The following is a 17,365-nucleotide window of genomic DNA, read 5'->3' as shown; positions in this document are numbered from 1 at the left end:
GACAGATTTCAACATCCCCCACGGAAAAGGAGGTTGAACTGCAAGAGTAGAGAGTGGTCGATTGCGTCGTCGTTTCGTTGGCGGCGTGGACGCACCGCTTCGGTTCGTTGACAGATTCAGAGGCATCATGGGCAGCCTTAGACCATGGCGCCGTCTGACGGAGGAGGCTGGGGCATCTTTGAGGCCTGAGGTCAGTACATTCTGGGCGTAACGATGCTGCTTGGCTTGCGCAGAAACTCACCTCCAACTTGGTCGAGCCCGCAAACATCTTCTGGAATCCGATACCGACACCCTCGATGACAGCCAAGAGAACTGCGCATCCTGTGCACCAATTTGTCAGCAAAAAGTATTTTGGCAGCGTTTCTGCTTGTACTGACCGATGGCACCATTCCTGGCAGCCTGTTTTCGTTGTATTAGACAAGTCATGTCGTGCGGCAGGTCTTAGACGACACCCATCGACCGCATCCCCGAGCAACAAGAGATCTTTCAATAGCTGGCTGCACATGTCCTCCTAAGGCCCAAGGACTGCGACATACGCAGGGACGACCAGCAGCCCGCCAGGGAGAGTACTAGAGAGCGCGGTAGAGAGTGTACCGGTCACAACTGATACGCCTTTGCAATGGGGCCTGGGGCTGCGGGCGATGGGCGGTTCACATTTCTCGCGCATGGGGGACTAACCTTATATCCACCTCGGATGGCTAAACTTCCTCCTGTGAAGAATCCGGCGATGATGGCGTTGTATGGATCTTCTTTTTGCCTAATTCCCTTCACGGCGCAGTCGAACGTGCTGAGGCCTATGATCAGCACCAAAATTTTGAAAAAAATCAAAGTTTTTTCACGAACGAGAATAAACCTCCCCATACGCCGAAGTTGCCGCCCAAAACAGGTGCGCGCATCTTAATCGCAGAGATGGCACCAATGCGGCGTTCTCCGTACGGTGAGTTGCGGAAGCCCTTGATACCTGCAGGGATTAGAATCGCTGCAGAGATGAAATCAAGCCAGTGGGCCTACCATGCCAGAGTGTTCCACCAATCGCTTTCAAGTGTGTCAGTACGTTTTATCAAATCGTCCCGAGCCCTTGTAGGAGTATGCTAGCAAGAGAGCTGAGCGAGCAGCGGTCGAACCCGGCTCGTGGAAGCTGTCGCAGCTGTCGCAAAGCTTCGGAGGGAAAGGCTCGGGCGAGAAGAGGCGGAAGACTAACCTCCCATGGCGAAAGCACCACCAAAATCTGCGTTGGTCGTTAGCATCACGACATTTGGGTCATGGTGTTGAGGAGGGGCGAACCGTTCAGGATAACCCAAGGGCAGGGGTCGCGCGTGTGATCCATGGCGAATGTGTTTTAACGTTAGGTCTTTGGTCGGGAAGGGTCCGTTCGAAGGAGTCGGATCGTCGGTCGAGGAGAGGCAAGCGGTTCGTTCGGTGGTCGTGGAGAATTTGGCGATGCAAAGAGCTTGACGCGGTGCCGAATGCGATGGAATGACGAACACGGACCAAGCTCGGAGTGACAATTTTTTGGGCGCGCGGCAAATCCGCGGTTCAATCTCTTTCCTTATCTTATCGCGGAAATCGACCCGCCTTTTCCAGGGGTCCACCTACTTTTGGGGCCATCTCGTCATCGGACGAAAAAGGCAACCTCACTGGACTGCTTCAGTGACAACCTTTGAAAGCTGTAAGTGAGGCGCTTGAGGTTTTGGGTTTTTCAACTGCTGGGTGGCCTGGCAATGCCCCCCCCCCTCGTCTATCCGTTCTTAACCTTGTGCTGCGCACCCACGCTCCCGCTTCCAATGAGTCGTCCGTAAATTCCACAATGCCACTCTTCGAGACGAAGGTTATGGGCACAGCGGGGGTTTCACATGCAGAAGGCTCCGTGATCATCTACAAAAAGTTTCGGCAACCCTGTTGAATCGACCAGATTTTCTTTCCCATCTATGTCGTAGGTGCAAAATTTCAAAATTTCAATTTTCCTCATCAACCTCACGTTTCCAACCCACGATGGCGCGCATTACGGACTTACCACCAGAGATCATAGAATCCATCCTTTGGAGTCTTGACAGTGTTCGCTCACTGATTGCAGCTTTGCGCAGCTGTCGCCGTTTCTATGCATTCGTCCAGCAGAGCGAAAAGATTGCGACAGGAATTCTCAGAAGGAAAATCAGTCCAGATATCTTGCCCTATGTAGCGGCCTTAGAAGCCTCCTACCTCTGCGACGACTTCCCCGATGTGATTCTGAAACTCATCGAGCCTCGCCATGACGACCCAGATGCGCCTTCTGGCGAGTCCGACGAATCCAATTCCGAATCCGAAGTAGAACTTGAAGATTTCGAGGAGCCACTCGACGACATCGAGGGGTCTCTTGACGAATTTGACGACTTTGACACAGAGAGTTCTGATTCCTTCCCTGGCCGCCGCGCCTTCAAGTTCGACTGCTTCCTCGCAGCCCGCAAACTTCTCAAGATGCTCTATGACCAGCCATCCGCCCTCGTCGATATCATATTACCACCAGTCCCGATCTTTGATCTCCATGTTGTGGAGCGCAGATACGACAAGTTCAGTAAAATAGCCACCGACTTCGCTGGGTTTGCTTGGGAACGTTTAAGTGAAATTGATGGTGGTGTTCCTCAGGAGGTGACTTTGTCATCTGCTGAGCACGACCGTTTTTGCCGGGCCATTTATCGGCTTGAAATCTTCTACGTTCTTTACAATATCATGGAAAGGAACGGGAATACGGTGTACGACTGGTTCTTTTTAAGACACTCGCCATGGGAGAACGAGCAAATGGCCTGCATATACCATTTTCTTGAGATGAGGTTTACAAGAAGTATGCCACATCCTTATCTTCCACCATCAAATTCGGACATAGATGCTCACACCTGTCTCAGATACTCATGAAGTATTCGCACATGACGTAGGTTTCGGTAAACGTAAGGTCGACTACCTAAGGCTTTGGACGAAGAATAAGTCTAGGCAGCTCTGGGTCCGTTTTTACAGTCTACAATCTACATCCCGCCGTGCCCTAACTCTATATTCCAGCTCTCTCAAGGAATCGAGTACATTGACGACGTGACAATGCAGCATGATTACGAGTCTAAGAAGCGTATGCTCGAGACGACGGATGGAGTTCATTACGCACACTTCCCTGAAGTTCTGTGCGGCATTGAGCCACAGATGTTCTCCATAGATTATTGGAGGCGCAGTTGGAGAATGACCTTCGCGGACGGTGCTACTATTATCACTACGAAGGAGGGGGTGCTTTCGCGGGTTCTTCGCGAGGAAGATAAGGATCATGACCTGGGTCCTCGTGAGTCTTGGATTGCTGCTAATTTGGGTATGCGGAAATGCGTAAGTCTGTTGATGGATGGCAATGACTGGCTTCGAGAATGTGCCTACCTATTTTGGGACTGGGACCGGGTCAGGAGGTATCAACTGTCCGGTTTGTGGCAACACGCCCCGGTGAGGATGCCTTACACAAAACGTGGTGCAAACATCAAGGAGATGAAGGAATCGTTTGTCGAGCGCTCAAAGATTTGGGATGAGGGAGGTAGGGGCTATTGGAGTAAAGGTGATACTAGCCGTATCGTATGGCCAGAAAGCGAGGCGATGGAACAAGCCTCAGGCTCATAGATGTGCAGCGAAGGTACCTCAGGGATTTCACTTTTCTGATAGACTGAGAAGAAGTTGGCTCTCGATGTGATACGCGGGAGGCCGACGATCGCGAAAGATATGGTGCTAGAAAGATTTACGTACGCGCGTCTGCCACAGACTCAGGTACATGACAACAGTTAGATCGGCCAACAATAGGTGTGGGGAACTTCCAAGCTGGAAAACTGGCGCCCGAGATTGGAATTCTCCGTCACTGGCTGAACTATCTGCAGGAGGCCGACAATTGGCATTCCTCAGCTACCCAATCCACACGTAGCCTACCTACCACAATATCGATCAAACCTTGCTCGCCACACGTCGCGACGTCCATCTCAAGCCCACCGACCACCGTGTCTCTCGCATTATCTCTCCAGGTTCATTTCAAATCCCCTGACTTAACATATCAACTTTAGTATTTGAAGCTCTTGTTGTCGCTTTCTTATGACGCATAAGTTCTCGTCCTGAACATCATGAACCAAAAAATGCGTTCCTCTGATGACTTCCTCTGATGACTTCTCTCTCACTCCTCCAACCGAGTGCAACACTACGGCCAGTCTCAGGAGCGACCGAGGTGCGATTCCGTGGCCAGGAAACACTTACAGAATCATCGAGAAGCACACGAACCGAGCGATCACTCTCGACAGCGGCCTGATTGTCATAAAAGATATCGAAGACACCGCAAAAATTACCATAAACCAGTGGCTTTGCGTCGAGAAGAACGGCTACTTTGGTTTCCAACATCCGTCATCGGGGAGGTATATGGGACATGGCGGTAACAAAAGTCTGCGTGCCAAGGCCACAGAACTCAACAATTGGGAGCTCTTCACGCCCAGAGAGCATCCGAAAGGAGGCTACCAGCTGCTGTCGCCATACTGCATGTGGTCTCAAGCTTTAATGGTGCTTTGCGTGGACGAGGATAGGAAGACGGTGGTGAGGAGGAATCACGGGACAACTCTGTGGGAGTTCATGAAAGTCTAGCTAACAACTTAGTCAAAAGGCCATTGGGAGGGTCACAGGCTGCTTGTGTTATTTCTCTTGGCTGTTCAAGAATACGCCTTACCTGCCTGAAGTGGATTCAAACAAATGCTTCCTGGACACATAAGAGCACCATTTTCGATCGGCTCAAGTGTCACTAAGTGACGAAGTCTTTGCAACCGACTTTACCGGGCTCTTTTATACCTTTTCTGTCTAGTCATATGACCATTTGCTACTAAAATTGCCTCGCTGTAGACTTCTCTGACCACGATATGCCGCTGGTGTCACCTTTGCTCCAATACCCCGACCCACCCTTTTGCCAAATCTGTGATCTCTCGTGGAAAGACTCGTTCATTTCATCATACTCTTTCTCGTCAGGTGACGGTCTCGCATCCGAAAGGTTCTCAAAAGCCTTGAGCAGGTGGTGTTTCTCTACTCGATCCCAGTCCCAAAGTACATACGCACAATCCCGAAGTAACTCATGCTCGTGGAGCATCAGGCCAGCACATAATGGTGCACCTTCATGAGCAGCGTTCCAGGAATTGAAGGGCCCCTGGTCAGAATCCTCAGCGGTCACTCGGCTCACATTTTCGTAGAGTAGCTCTTCTTCGCGCCCTACGAAGGCGTTGGCGCCTTGGTATGCCCCAAGCACGTTGGTTAAAGCTCCAGGAAAATTTGCCACGCCGATGTTCGGGTGCTCTGTGAGCATATCCCTCTTCCCATCGTAGGATTCTTCATTAATCAGTTGATGGATGAATCCAATCCCTTTAGAGAGCTTCATGTAGAGTTGGTTGTCAGCAAAGTACTCCAATGGCGAAGCCGGTCGCGTGTAAGATGTGTACTGACCCACATCTGCCTGTAAATGTTCTCTTCGCCTCCAGTAAGATAGTCAACTGAAAATTCGCCGAAGTTGACGTCATGAGCAAGTACGTCAATCGATGCTGTGTTTGACTGTTAGCCGTTATTTCTACGCATTTTGAGAGCTCTGTCCATCTCCCCGAATCTCACCTTTCGCAAGTCTTGCTTCAAGGAAATCGTGGATACAGCCAAGCTGCTCATTTTCCCATAATGGGTGTTTCGAAAAGAACCAACTGTTGACGCTTTCTTCAAATATCGTGTTTTTGTTAGACGATCTGCCCGTGAACAGCCCGTAGAATATTTCGATGCGATAGAAAGACCTGCAGAAGCGAAATTGCTCTGTAGTTGATAACGAGGCGGTCAGAGGCAAGCTATCATCGGCCTGTCGAAGACGGTCCCATGCATCATTCGCAAACTCTGTTGTCAAAGCGAGGATCATGTCATGCGTACGGCTCATTCCCATCAACGTAGTCATCGGTAACGATGTCACCCGATTAGCTAGGCTCAATGGTTCTTGATACAGGGCGTCGAGCAGACCCTGGATCGTGTCGCCATCGCGTGGCCGAGGCAGGCTGTAGGCTTCCGAAGCAGCTACTGCGCACGGAAGGAGAGCCGGCGTAACTTTCTGACGTAGGATTGCCGCTGCTATGTTTGGGCTCTGCTTGTATGAGGAGTAGATATGGCGGCAGCTGAGAAGAGCTGGGGTGAGCGACCGTAGGTCGTCCAGGCTTCGCAGTATGGCAGCGATCAACTCGCATGGAATGTCGGTGATGAGAGTCATTTTGAAGATTTGGAAGTCTGCCTTGTTGTAACAGAGTTACAAAATATAAAGGAGTAGTAAAGGAGAAATAGCTGCGTAGATGACCTGTGGTGAACGAGAAAAGACCCTGTCTCCACTTTTGCCGCTGTGCCCATCCCCTCCCTGTACAACTGTCACGGCGCTTACAGAACAGCTTGATCATGCCCTGGTCTCTGCTGTTGGTGCTGCGGCCTCCCCAACACGGGCAATTCTGATTGGGAAATAATCACTTCAGACCAATAAAACGCGCAAACGTCTGACCATCAAGACCTGAATGATTGCTGCGGCCATCTTGGCCAATGTTGCCGCTGAACAAGAGCGGTAACGACCAACCAAAACCGAACATTCCAACATGTTGTCAATATTCTAGCTGAACAATCTTAGAGTATCAGCAAACCACTTCAAGCATCAAGCCTGTCGTAAAATCACATCATTCTACACGGGGAATCTCAATTCGGGTCAGAAAACAGTCATGGATATGGGATGCTTCGGGGTTGTGGGTCAATTCCCCGCCAACACCTCCGTCATTGCGGCCCCGATTGTGCGGGTCTGCCGGTGCCAACCCGGTGAAGGGCCGATCGAATATAACCGTGCTGAATCAGGACCTGCATCCATGAATCCCTTGCCTTATTCCGCGGCTTCACAAGCTGGTGGCGCTAGTTGATGTCTCACATCGGGTCTTTCCTCCTGGGTCGGAAAGCAGCTCAAGTTGCCTCTGCTCACCTCATGCTTTAGTCATGGCCAAGGTGAACAGGATAGCCCACGACAGGCGCAAAACTCTAGCAAACCGAGGGAAACTCTCCCTCTTGGAACGGTTGAGTTCATCTCACATGCATTCCCCGCGAGCCAACGGCGATGAACACACAGCGCCAGCAGTCTGGTTGTTCTCGAACCACCCACCCCGCGGAGAAGGAAAAGCTTAGCCGCGCAGGGCGCTCCTTGGCAAAAGCTTGCCCAATTAGCTCGTAATAAGCAACACTGAACAGACTACCGAAGACCGTTTGCCGTCCGTTAGAGACTCGTGGCCGGACTTTTCGTGCGGACGGTCGGCGCGCGAGGACTGCCGAACGGTATATAGCGACCGCTTCGCATTTTCGTATCCTGATATGCGGGGTGGGTTTGGTTAAATCACTCATTTTCTGCGATAACTGTACGACGTCGAGTCTGACTTTTGAGACTGCATGCAAGAGCTGTGCGACCTCGCTTGCTGAAGTTGCCTGGGGGCCTAAGAGGTCCGATGTGTGTTGTTCCTGTGTCATTCATTACTTTTTTCTCATGAAGTGTCCATCCTCTCCGTGTACATTGATCTTAAAGACTACACTTTCAAGACCAAGTCCAACCTCTGCAATGGTAAACATCAGAGAAGCAGCTCGCGCCGCCATCACAGCCTACGGCCTCGCCACGGAAAAGGGCGGAAACGCCTCCGTTCCCCTACAAGAAGTCGCTGCCTCGTTAGTAGCTTTCTACCTCACGAACTTCACGAGCTTTACCCTAGGAGAAGTCACCGTCTTGCCGGATGACCCCGTCCCCGGCGTCTTCAAACAACTCCGACTGCTGAACCAGAGCGGCATCGGCACAGACATCAGACCTCGAGGCGGACGGGTAGAAGTCGTCTCCGCAGAGAGCGCAATCTGCTTCGTCTCATTCGAGATTTACCCCAAGACGCGAAAGATCGACAAGTGGTCATGGACAAACGTGTACGGCTTCCGCTTGGAACAGGGGCGAAGCAACGGGCTCGACGGCGGATGGGAGTTCACGAACGCCGACCAAGAGTACGAATCACTGCTACAACGAGTCCCAGACTTCTACACAGGCGGACAGGTGGGATAGAATGGTAACTGGGTCTTTTTGTATTATCCGATTACAATGTCTATGAACAAGGTACGAGACCTTTACTTCGCGAGAAATCGCAAAGGTCTCATAATACAACCACTTCCTTCAAGCTAGCCATTTACAGCAACGCAGCCGCACCGAGTGCAACACCAGCCATGAGGCCGAACATGTTGGACACACCAGCGGCAGCGCCGTTGGGGACGCTGGTAGGCGAGCCGGAGGCGGCAGCGCCGGTGCCAGTCGTCCTGCTGCCAGACCTGCCAGTCGTAGCAATGGTGCCGTTGCCGGGTGCCGCGGTGGTGGCTGCCATGGAGCTGGTGACGGTCAAGAGGGTGTCGGTCTGGACCTGGACGTCGTCCGACTTGCTGCCGCTCATGGAGCTGCTGTCAGCGGCCGCGGTGACGGAGGCGGAGCCGGAGGCAGAGGCAGTCGAGTCGCCCTTGGGGGTCATGGTCGTGACGGTGGCCTGGGTAGACTGGGCGACAACGGCGGAAGTGGTCTTGAGGGGCAGGAAGGACGGGGAGTAGGTCTCGGTGCCCTCGTAGGAAGGGCATCCCGGGACGGTCGTCTTGGGAGGGGCGCGGCCGCCGCCGCAGTCGAGAGCGGCGCAGATCTCGCCGGTGTCGGGGACGTAGTAGACACGGGTTGCGTAGGGAGTGCCGCCGCCGGAAGGCGTGACGACGGAGTCGGAGGAAGTGCAGCCGGTGAGGTCGGTCTTGGCCAGAGCGGTGGAGGCCAGGATGGCCATGGTGGCAAGGTATCTGAAAGACATCTTGAAGGTTGGTTGACTTGGGTCTGTTGTATTAATGGTATTAACGAAAGTGATTATGCTTGATTGGATGTAAAAGAGTGTAGTGATCCGGTGATGGAGTCTTCAGGTATTAGATGCCAGGCTGTCAAGGATGGATAGAGAGAAGGGAAACGAAGTTCTGCTCGTCGTTCCAGAGATCCATTTATCAAGAATTTCAACCCAAGATCAACACCTGCTTTACGGCTTAGCTCCAGGCCCAGCGGCGCCCCTAGACGATACTAAGCGGGTCGCGCGACGGGATTCGCGCGCCACCTCATCTCGGAAATAGTCCTAGCGGTGATTTAGAGCATCCTTTCACGGGCACTTCAACGGTTTTCGTGACGATGTGGCTGTGATGATCTGTCTCAGAAGTTTGCCGACGGATCCCGTATTCATGTATTTTTGGCGCCGATTCATCCGTTTGATGAGTAAAGCAATTCTTGTGTGACGGCCCCAGCAAACGGGGCTAGTTTGTAGTCCCGTATTTTGAAGGTATGCTTGAATAATAACGCGGATTTCGTGAAGGACCAAAAGAGGACTGTGCCTCCCCCTGACGGGATTCCGCCGCGAGACTGGTCCAGAACGGGCGAATGAGGCGGGGGACATGTACCCGTACTGGGATCTCGATCCTTGCATGATGGTATTTGCTAGCTTGAGCACTTTGGAATTGCGCTGGTTTTTGTTTGTGTTGGTAAGGCCAATAGATCAAAAATCCCATTGAAAAAGCAAGGAGGAAACCAGGCATTCGGGCTGTGCTGCCTGGCTTTGCCCCTAAATGAAGCGCTCGCTCTTCTCGGTCCCGAGATTCGAGAAGGCGACCTGTCATGTAGCCCAAACAGCTCGAATCTCATGTTTTGTCAAAGCCAAAGACACCAGAACGCGATGGATGGGGACAGAATATTCCGCGCTCATTCGTATGGAAACAAGGTGAAAGATTCACGTCCTGTGTGTACCGTTGCTCATGGCGCCATGATCAACGCGCCACCTCTCAGTAAGGGGCTGGAACAGCATGAAGGTCAAAGATGCCTGTGGGGACCTTAAGGAAGCCGGAGAATTAGAACCATTGAGCCTCACTTGACTCGAGATGACCGCGAAGTCATGTGAGATGGATGAAGCCGTCGCGACGCCGGTGGGCTATCTCGGCCGGATCAGCCGACCGAACATCGGCGGTGAGTTCGGAGGTTCACGATGAAGGTTTCCCCAAATGGTCCGTGATAAGCACCACGAGGAGAGTTACAGGGGGCCCGCTGCTGCCAAAAATGCTTCGCTTCAGCGCACCTTCCCACTACGGTCGCTATCGGCCCCACCTATTTCCTCTCCCGCCCCTGTCCCAGATACCGGCATCCCTCCCGGCACCGATAAGCCACCCCGCGACGCCCACAGTTTCCTGTCCCGCCTCCGTGTCTTGTCTTTAACCTCTCCTCCCCCGCATCTGTCATCGTCATTGCCGGATCCAACGTCTTGGTACTCAACGGCATCTCTTGGCTTCCGACCTGTCACGCAATCTCCATCAACCATGGCGACTAATACTTTGCCCGTGCGCCTGAACCCATCCAGCCATTCTGACGGCGACTGGGTTGATCTCAATGATGGACAACACGCTCCGACTGTGGCCGCCACGGCCGAGTCAGAGTCAATGACGGAGCGTATTCAACGGGTCAGCTTTGATGAGAAGAACCTGTTCAAATTTTACAACATCAAGTTCTCACCAACCCGGTACCATCGATTGAAGAAGTACTACTCTGGAGAACTCGATGATTTGTTTAAGGCGCCCTTTGATACTTATAATCAAGAGGATAAGGTGGACTTCCTACTCCTTCGAAACTATCTCAGACGCAACCTACGTGTACTGGAATTAGACCGTCAGCGAGATGAGCAAGTTCGCCCGGTCTTGCCCTTCACCCAGACCATCATCGACATGGTCGAGGACCGTCAGCGTCTGGTCCCCGTCGACAGTAAGCAGACCGCCATGATTCTCAATAATACCACCAAAAAAGTCCAGGAAACAACCAAGGCTATCCTATCAAACGACATCAAGGCAAATGAGTCAACCTTTGCCAGGGCCATGAGCACAGTTGACCAGCTTCGCGGCCACGTGGACGAGCTTTATGGCTTTTACTCTCCATACGACCCAATCTTTCCCTGGTGGAATGAGGCACCAAAGAAGAGCTTCGATGAAGCCCTCACGGGAATAAAGGCGGCACTGGAAGCCAAGTTGAACGAGAAAACTGGGCCCGGGTCTATCCGTGCTGCAGTTGAACCGATTGGGCGAGAAGGCCTGCTCAACGAGCTCGAAGCGGAAATGATCCCCTACACGCCCGAGGAGCTCCTCAAACTAGCCAAAGAACAGTACGATTGGTGCGAAAGGGAAATGAAGAAGGCTTCAAGGAGCATCAAACGCGACCAAGTGGGCTCCATTGGGCCGGATGCCACCGTATCGGCGTAGGTACCACCGATATGATTTCCAGAATAGGAACTGACCTCTTTCACAGTGATCAAGTTGACGACGCATCACCGGGGTTTGGCGACAACTGGAAGGCTGCGCTCGAGTATGTCAAGAACAGTTATGTCGAACCTGGTCAACAACCAGAGCTTGTTCGACAGCTGGCTCGTGAGGGCGAGGATTTCGTTACCAAACATGACCTCGTGACCGTCCCCAGCGTTGCTGCTGAGACGTGGCGCATGTTCATGATCTCAGCAGAGCGCCAGAAGGAGTCGCCATTCTTCCTTGGTGGACCTTCGATTCTTGTCTCTTATCCTACTGCAGAGATGGACCACGACTTGAAGATGATGGTGATGCGCGGGAACAACCCTCACTTCTCTCGGGCGACAGCTTTCCACGAGCTCATCCCGGGTCACCGGCTTCAGCTGTTCATGGCGAAGCGCCACCACCCGTACAGGAAGCTCTTCGAAACGCCGTTCTTTGTGGAAGGCTGGGCCATGTATTGGGAGTTCGTCTTCTGGAACAGAGGCGACTTCTTCGTCTCCCCCGAGGACAAGATCGGTACCCTCTTCTGGCGGATGCATCGATGCGCGCGAATCATCTTCTCGCTCAAGTATCACTTGGGCGAGATGACTCCTCAAGAGTGTGTCGATTTGCTTGTCGACTGGGTTGGACACGAGCGCTCCAACGCTGAAGGCGAGGTCACGAGATCATTTGGAGGCGAATACTCGCCACTTTACCAGGCAGGATACATGTTGGGAGCGTTCCAAATGTACGGCCTAAGGGAGGAGGCGTTGATGAAGGGATTGATGGGCGAGAAGGAGCTCCACGACAAGATTTTGCGAGCAAACACGATGCCGATCGAGCTGCTGCGAGCGCTTGTGCTGAACAAGCCGCTGACCCCAGATTACACGGCCAAATGGAGGTTCTACGACTCAGTGTAAGACTAACTTGGACATATAAACCGTGTAGCATCCGCTTCAATCTTGTACGTACGATATATCTCTTCCAAAACATCTTAAGCACCAATTTCTGGACATTTTTATCCCATCTCTCCGCTTCCCCGGACTATCACCCCACAGAGCCGGAGACCCATGCCGCTGGAAATGCGGGGAGCGTTGCGGGGCGCCTCGGCCTTTCGGGCCATCTCGAGCGGGAGACGGGCAATCTGACATGGAACCATAACTACACCAGCCTCCGCCCTACATCACGCGGGGCCAACTACCAGAAACCCGCAATCTGTGGTTCAGTCGTCCAATGTCTGGTCATGGATAACGGCGCAGAGCTCGGCCACCAAGGCGAAGCCACCGACGCGGCCCATGACGACTCCGGCGGCGCCTCGGAGGCCGCGGCGGCCCTGGCTTGCAATTGCTGCCGGCGCCGCAAGCTGCGATGCTCCCGAGAGGTCCCGAATTGTCAGCAGTGCCGCAAAACTGGTGGGTCTCCTAGGATGCTGAGCTTCCCCTTTGGGTAACTGATTCGTTTTAGGAAGTGAATGCGTGTACGAGTCCAAGAGATCTAAGCCCGGGATGAAGGCCGGTGCTATTGAGAATCTTCATCGCAGACTAGGTTAGTCATGGATTCTCGGCTTTGGTTGCAAGACGCAATGGTTAATGAGTTGTTGCAGATGCCTTGGAGAGAACGGTTCACCAGCAGAGGGCGAATCCCCCGGACCGAGACCGAAGACAGTCTGGGTCGGATACCTCTCCGAATCGAGACACCCCTGGTAGTACTACTGAACTTGAGAAGAATGCTTACAGTATCATGTCATTCTTTGCCAAAGAGCTGCAGAAGTTCAACGCAAAGTCCTCTGGGCCAATCAGCGGAGCACATCTCCAAGGGGCGGATGACCAGCTACCACGGACGAAGCGTCGTCGTCTCGAAAATCATGATGAAGCATATCCTTCACGCGGTAGCAATATGCTAGTTCTGCCGGAAGAAGAGATCCTTCAGGTCGTATTCCAAGCCTACTTCTCACACGTGCATCCGTGGATCCCAATCTTACATGAAGCTACATTCCGTCGACGACTTGCTGAGCCTCATGATTTCGAAGCATTGAGGGTGGTGTTGCACGCGATGGTCTTGGCCGCTTCCAGGTATATCGCTGATGAAGACACTGCCACAACCGCTTTTGGAACTCCGGAACAGAGAGTGATGGCAAGAGACTGGGTTGTGTCTCAAGCGATGAAACATCTCACCGTCGAAAGTCTACAGGCTCTCATCATCATCGCCTTCAATGATGTAAGATTTCTATGCTCACTGCTCGCGACTGTAGCTGACTAGCCCTTGCAGATCGGAAGCGGCGAGGCGGCCCAGGCCTGGTCTCTAGTAGGCTCACTTACACGGACCGTCGAGTACCTTCAACTCACAATCGAACATGACGACGCGGAGAGACTTTCCCTATCCCAACCCTTCGTCTCGTTACCGCCGCCAGACAACTGGACCGAAGCCGAAGAGCGGAGGCGAGTCTTTTGGAACGTATTCAAGCTCGACCGTCTCATTTCAGTCACCATGGGTTGGAACACCAGCCTCACCTCCGACGACGTCCACTGCCGCCTCCCATGCGACGGCGTCCTCTGGAGAAAAGAAGATCGAGTCGTCACCCCGTACTTCGGCATATGGGACAAAGCCGCCGGGCGCATCGGAAACCCAATCGCCTTCATCCCCTCGCACTACGCCCAAACATCCCAGATCACCACCGAAGAAGAAACACAGACCCCGTCCGAGGCCGGCACATCTCCCGGGGCCCAGATCCCCAGCGTCGACATGTCCACCGTCGGCGCCTTCGCCTACTGCATCGAAGCGACCGAGTCCCTCAGCCGTGTCACGAGCTACTTCCTCCAGCAGAAGGTCAACATGCGAGACCAGCGGGACATCAGCAGCTGGCTCACCCGCTTCAAGGAGCTCGACCTGCGCCTGGTGCACTGGAAGATGTTGCTCCCGCAGAAGTGGAAGGCGAACATGGCCCGCCAGTCGACGCGCATGGACCCGAACCTCACGCTGGCGCACGTCACGCACAACACGTCCATGATCTTGCTCCACCAGCTCATCGCGTTCCCGCCAAGAGAGTGGGCTTTCCGGGCGCGTTTGCCGAGTATCTTGAGCATCGACACGTGCCAGGCTGCAGCTGTCGAGATCGCCATCATTGCGGAGAATTACCTAAAGCATGCTCCGCCGACGATGCCGGTATCCAGCCAGTTCGCTTTCTGCATCTACGTGGCTGCCAGGGTGTTGCTCCTTCGATGGAAGTATGATCTGGGCGGGGAGCTGGTGCCCGAGTTCTGGTCTCTGGTCCAGATCCTCGACGAGATGGCTGGCCGGTGGGCTGGTCCTCATAGCCTAGAACCGGCTAGAGACAACCTGGCCAGCAAATATTCCCGGAAGCTTACCGAGATGCATTCCCGATGTCGCGAGGATGCGTCGTACAACATCAACGTCTTGGGGTACACCACCGAGATTGACCACACCAGCTCCAAGGATCCGCCAGTGTTTCCGCAACCAGCTCGGAACGGCACCGCACACCAAAGAACATCCAATCAAAGACCGAACACCGCGAGAATTGACCCTAATCTGTTACCGGCGACAGAGCCACGACAGGGCATGGCCGCCAACACCGATAGTATAGTGGTCGCTCAGCAATTCGCACCTCCAGTCGTAAATCCCAACCCAAACTCGGGCGGAATTGTAGTTCACCCAGCGATGGAGATGAACGGCGTGGAGACAATGACCCAGTCCAACGTCTTTCACAGAAGCAGCGTAGGAAGCGGCGAACTCAGCAGCATATCTCAAATGCTCCTCGACCAGCAATTCGTCGACATGGACCGGATCATCAGCTTCGATGACGGCATCTTCGGCACCGAATACGAAGGCGGCGGGTGGTAAACTTGTAATGATCTCTATTTCTACCTACTTGTACATCAACAGCCGTGTCTATACCATGCTCATGTTCAGAAGCCTGTTTGCGAATTCCACAAGGTAGTAGTCCCCGTACACAAGACCGTGGTTGGCGTACCTGCGCCTCGCGTTCTCGTTGTTGTTTGCGGTGCCGTGTTTGAGGATGCCGTCAAAATACTTTCCGGCCGCCGAGTCCTCTATTGTGATGCCTCTATGGATGTCGTCTCTGGTGAATTGAGCCTTCTCAGTGGAGAGTGAGTGGTCGATGGTATCCGTGACGATTTCAATGGCTGCGTCGAAGAATCTGCGGCTTAGGGATTGCTGTTCAACGCTTCTCAGGGCCTGAGAGAGAAGTAGCATGCCATTTGCGGCGATCGCTCCGGCCGAGGAGTCTCGAAGGGGGTCCGACAGGTTCTGAATAGGGGCGTCGAAGTCCCACAGAGGGACTCTGCGACCCTTGGTCCGTCTCTCGTTGCCATCAGCTATGATGCCATCGTGGCTGAAGACGGGAATATCCACGCAAGCTGGTGCGGTGTCGAGTCTGTACAAGAAGTACTCTGCCACCCCACATGCCGCCTCTAGATATACCCTGTCCTTAGTCCATAGGTATGTTTGAGCGTACCCTAGAATGGCCCATGCCTGTCCCCGACTCCAGGTTGAATCGTTGGAGTACCCTTGTGCCGTCCATCGCCATTGCAGATCTCCGGTAGCTGGATCGATGTTGGCTACATGGCATGTTGAGTAAAGCTGGCCTTTGTACCCGTCCTTGGCCAACGTCCTGGCAGATTCTGGCCGGAAGTGGGTGCGGAGAAGCGTGCGGGCGTGCGTGGTTGCAATATCTGCCAGAGACGTGTCTCCTGTATGCGCAGATGCGTAGTAGAGAAGATCCAGGTTGCAGAGACTATCAATGATGGCGAGGAGATTGGTGTTCATGTCGGTGACCGTGATATCCTTCTTGAGGAGACAGTCCCAACTGCGAATCGCGCCCGCGGAGGGGATGTATCGTGTTGCCAAACTCCGAGCAGCCCGAACAATTGACTCGAGACTCCTCTGATTACCGGTAAGCTCCCAGTCTCGCTGGAGAGCGGGCATGATGATGAACCCAATGTCGTGGGTATCCGTCCTGCTAGCCATGCCATGCAGCGGATCAGCCCAGATGCTGCATAAGTTCTGCAGATGCGCGCGCAGGCTTGCAACGTCGAGCTGCGACCCTGCATCCTGGAGACGCATCGTCTGCGGGTACTTGATGGCGCGCTCCAATAGGGCGTACAGCGTCCCCGGGAAGAAGCCGCATGTCCAGAAGTCCGGGTCGCGGAACTCGTACTGGCCAGCGTGGGGACCCTCTTGTGGAACGATCTCGGGGAAGGCTATCGGGGTCTTGCGCACTTCATTCGAGGTGTATATGAGCTTGTCTTCGAGAGATTTAGTTGCGGTGCGGCAAACTTTGGCCGTGATGTTTTCTTCGAAGAGCTCATGAAGGCGGGCTGCAAGCGTGGAGTGTGCTTGTAAGGAGCCCAGCTCCTCAGGCTCGACAGCTTCGGACCATGAGGTTTCGCTAGTCTGGTCCATGGAGAGATCCTCTCGCGTGGGTGATGTTGGTGGCTCAGAAGATAGGCTTTCGTGTCGACGAGCCTCCAAGTCTCCTGGAATGGTTTGTGGGTTCTCATGGACGCATACGCCCCTGGCTTCAGTAGGTTCGAACATGATGTCAAGATTCAATCGTGTTTCAAAAATGGTCAAGATTCGTCTCGCAGGTCATCTGTACGTGAAGCTGAGGTGTTCAATCGTAGACCCATTGTTGTGCTTTAGTACTCAGCCCTTCAACATTGCGCCATTGGTAATCATCGCAATTTGAGACGAATACGATGTACGGCCCGTCGGAAGCGAAGGTTCGCATTCCTCTCGTCGGATCACGGCCGATCTCTCGGTTCAATCAGTTCGCGATGTATGTTTTGTCGATCGTCTGACTTACATGTAGTAGTCGGGGTAAACATGCCCCATACCCCCGAGGACATTCCTCCGAAGGATGGTCTTGGAGGCCCTGGTGGTGGCTCGCGACTTGCTTCCCCGGTTCTCCACACCCCGCATCTAGGCCTATCTCTCTTCGAGGGAGGATTTGCGGGGGAATTAGGGG

At 53.5% G+C, this 17,365-nt stretch overlaps 7 protein-coding genes across 7 annotated transcripts; 3 read left to right on the top strand and 4 right to left on the bottom strand.

Moving 5' to 3' along the window:
• Nucleotides 1-137: 137 nt before the first annotated feature.
• tim17 (Mitochondrial import inner membrane translocase subunit tim17) lies at nucleotides 138-1,327 on the bottom strand (the record flags this gene model as incomplete). The annotated part of the gene is made up of 8 exons (XM_032031263.1): nucleotides 138-176; nucleotides 242-321; nucleotides 378-399; nucleotides 679-787; nucleotides 844-961; nucleotides 1,012-1,035; nucleotides 1,202-1,228; nucleotides 1,285-1,327. The coding sequence occupies 8 exons, from the start codon at nucleotides 1,325-1,327 to the stop codon at nucleotides 138-140; spliced, it is 462 nt and encodes a 153-aa protein (XP_031889426.1).
• Nucleotides 1,328-1,928: 601 nt separating this feature from the next.
• Nucleotides 1,929-4,617, top strand: CGGC5_v006506 (uncharacterized protein; the record flags this gene model as incomplete). Its single annotated transcript, XM_032031262.2, has 4 exons — nucleotides 1,929-1,933; nucleotides 2,085-2,818; nucleotides 2,880-2,974; nucleotides 3,031-3,621. 4 exons carry the CDS (start codon nucleotides 1,929-1,931, stop codon nucleotides 3,619-3,621), a joined length of 1,425 nt encoding a protein of 474 aa, XP_031889290.2.
• Nucleotides 4,618-4,849: 232 nt separating this feature from the next.
• On the bottom strand, nucleotides 4,850-6,253 carry CGGC5_v006505 (uncharacterized protein; the record flags this gene model as incomplete). The annotated part of the gene is made up of 3 exons (XM_032031261.1): nucleotides 4,850-5,389; nucleotides 5,461-5,555; nucleotides 5,623-6,253. 3 exons carry the CDS (start codon nucleotides 6,251-6,253, stop codon nucleotides 4,850-4,852), a joined length of 1,266 nt encoding a protein of 421 aa, XP_031889184.1.
• Nucleotides 6,254-7,618: 1,365 nt separating this feature from the next.
• On the top strand, nucleotides 7,619-8,101 carry CGGC5_v006504 (uncharacterized protein; the record flags this gene model as incomplete). Its single annotated transcript, XM_032031260.1, has 1 exon — nucleotides 7,619-8,101. The coding sequence occupies one exon, from the start codon at nucleotides 7,619-7,621 to the stop codon at nucleotides 8,099-8,101; it is 483 nt and encodes a 160-aa protein (XP_031889427.1).
• Nucleotides 8,102-8,222: 121 nt separating this feature from the next.
• Nucleotides 8,223-8,852, bottom strand: CGGC5_v006503 (uncharacterized protein; the record flags this gene model as incomplete). Its single annotated transcript, XM_032031259.1, has 1 exon — nucleotides 8,223-8,852. One exon carries the CDS (start codon nucleotides 8,850-8,852, stop codon nucleotides 8,223-8,225), a length of 630 nt encoding a protein of 209 aa, XP_031889185.1.
• Nucleotides 8,853-10,410: 1,558 nt separating this feature from the next.
• CGGC5_v006502 (putative transcriptional regulatory protein) lies at nucleotides 10,411-15,219 on the top strand (the record flags this gene model as incomplete). The annotated part of the gene is made up of 6 exons (XM_032031258.1): nucleotides 10,411-11,336; nucleotides 11,387-12,277; nucleotides 12,532-12,773; nucleotides 12,826-12,906; nucleotides 12,965-13,578; nucleotides 13,630-15,219. The coding sequence occupies 6 exons, from the start codon at nucleotides 10,411-10,413 to the stop codon at nucleotides 15,217-15,219; spliced, it is 4,344 nt and encodes a 1,447-aa protein (XP_031889196.1).
• A 48-nt stretch (nucleotides 15,220-15,267) lies between these two features.
• On the bottom strand, nucleotides 15,268-16,935 carry ugl-1 (Unsaturated chondroitin disaccharide hydrolase; the record flags this gene model as incomplete). The annotated part of the gene is made up of 1 exon (XM_032031257.1): nucleotides 15,268-16,935. The coding sequence occupies one exon, from the start codon at nucleotides 16,933-16,935 to the stop codon at nucleotides 15,268-15,270; it is 1,668 nt and encodes a 555-aa protein (XP_031889410.1).
• Nucleotides 16,936-17,365: the final 430 nt, after the last annotated feature.

The sequence above is a fragment of the Colletotrichum fructicola genome, assembly GCF_000319635.2.
Source record: "Colletotrichum fructicola Nara gc5 chromosome Unknown KSG_Nara_v1_contig03, whole genome shotgun sequence".
NCBI classification, from domain to species: domain Eukaryota; kingdom Fungi; phylum Ascomycota; class Sordariomycetes; order Glomerellales; family Glomerellaceae; genus Colletotrichum; species Colletotrichum fructicola.
This window is presented reverse-complemented; position numbering and strand designations above follow the sequence as displayed.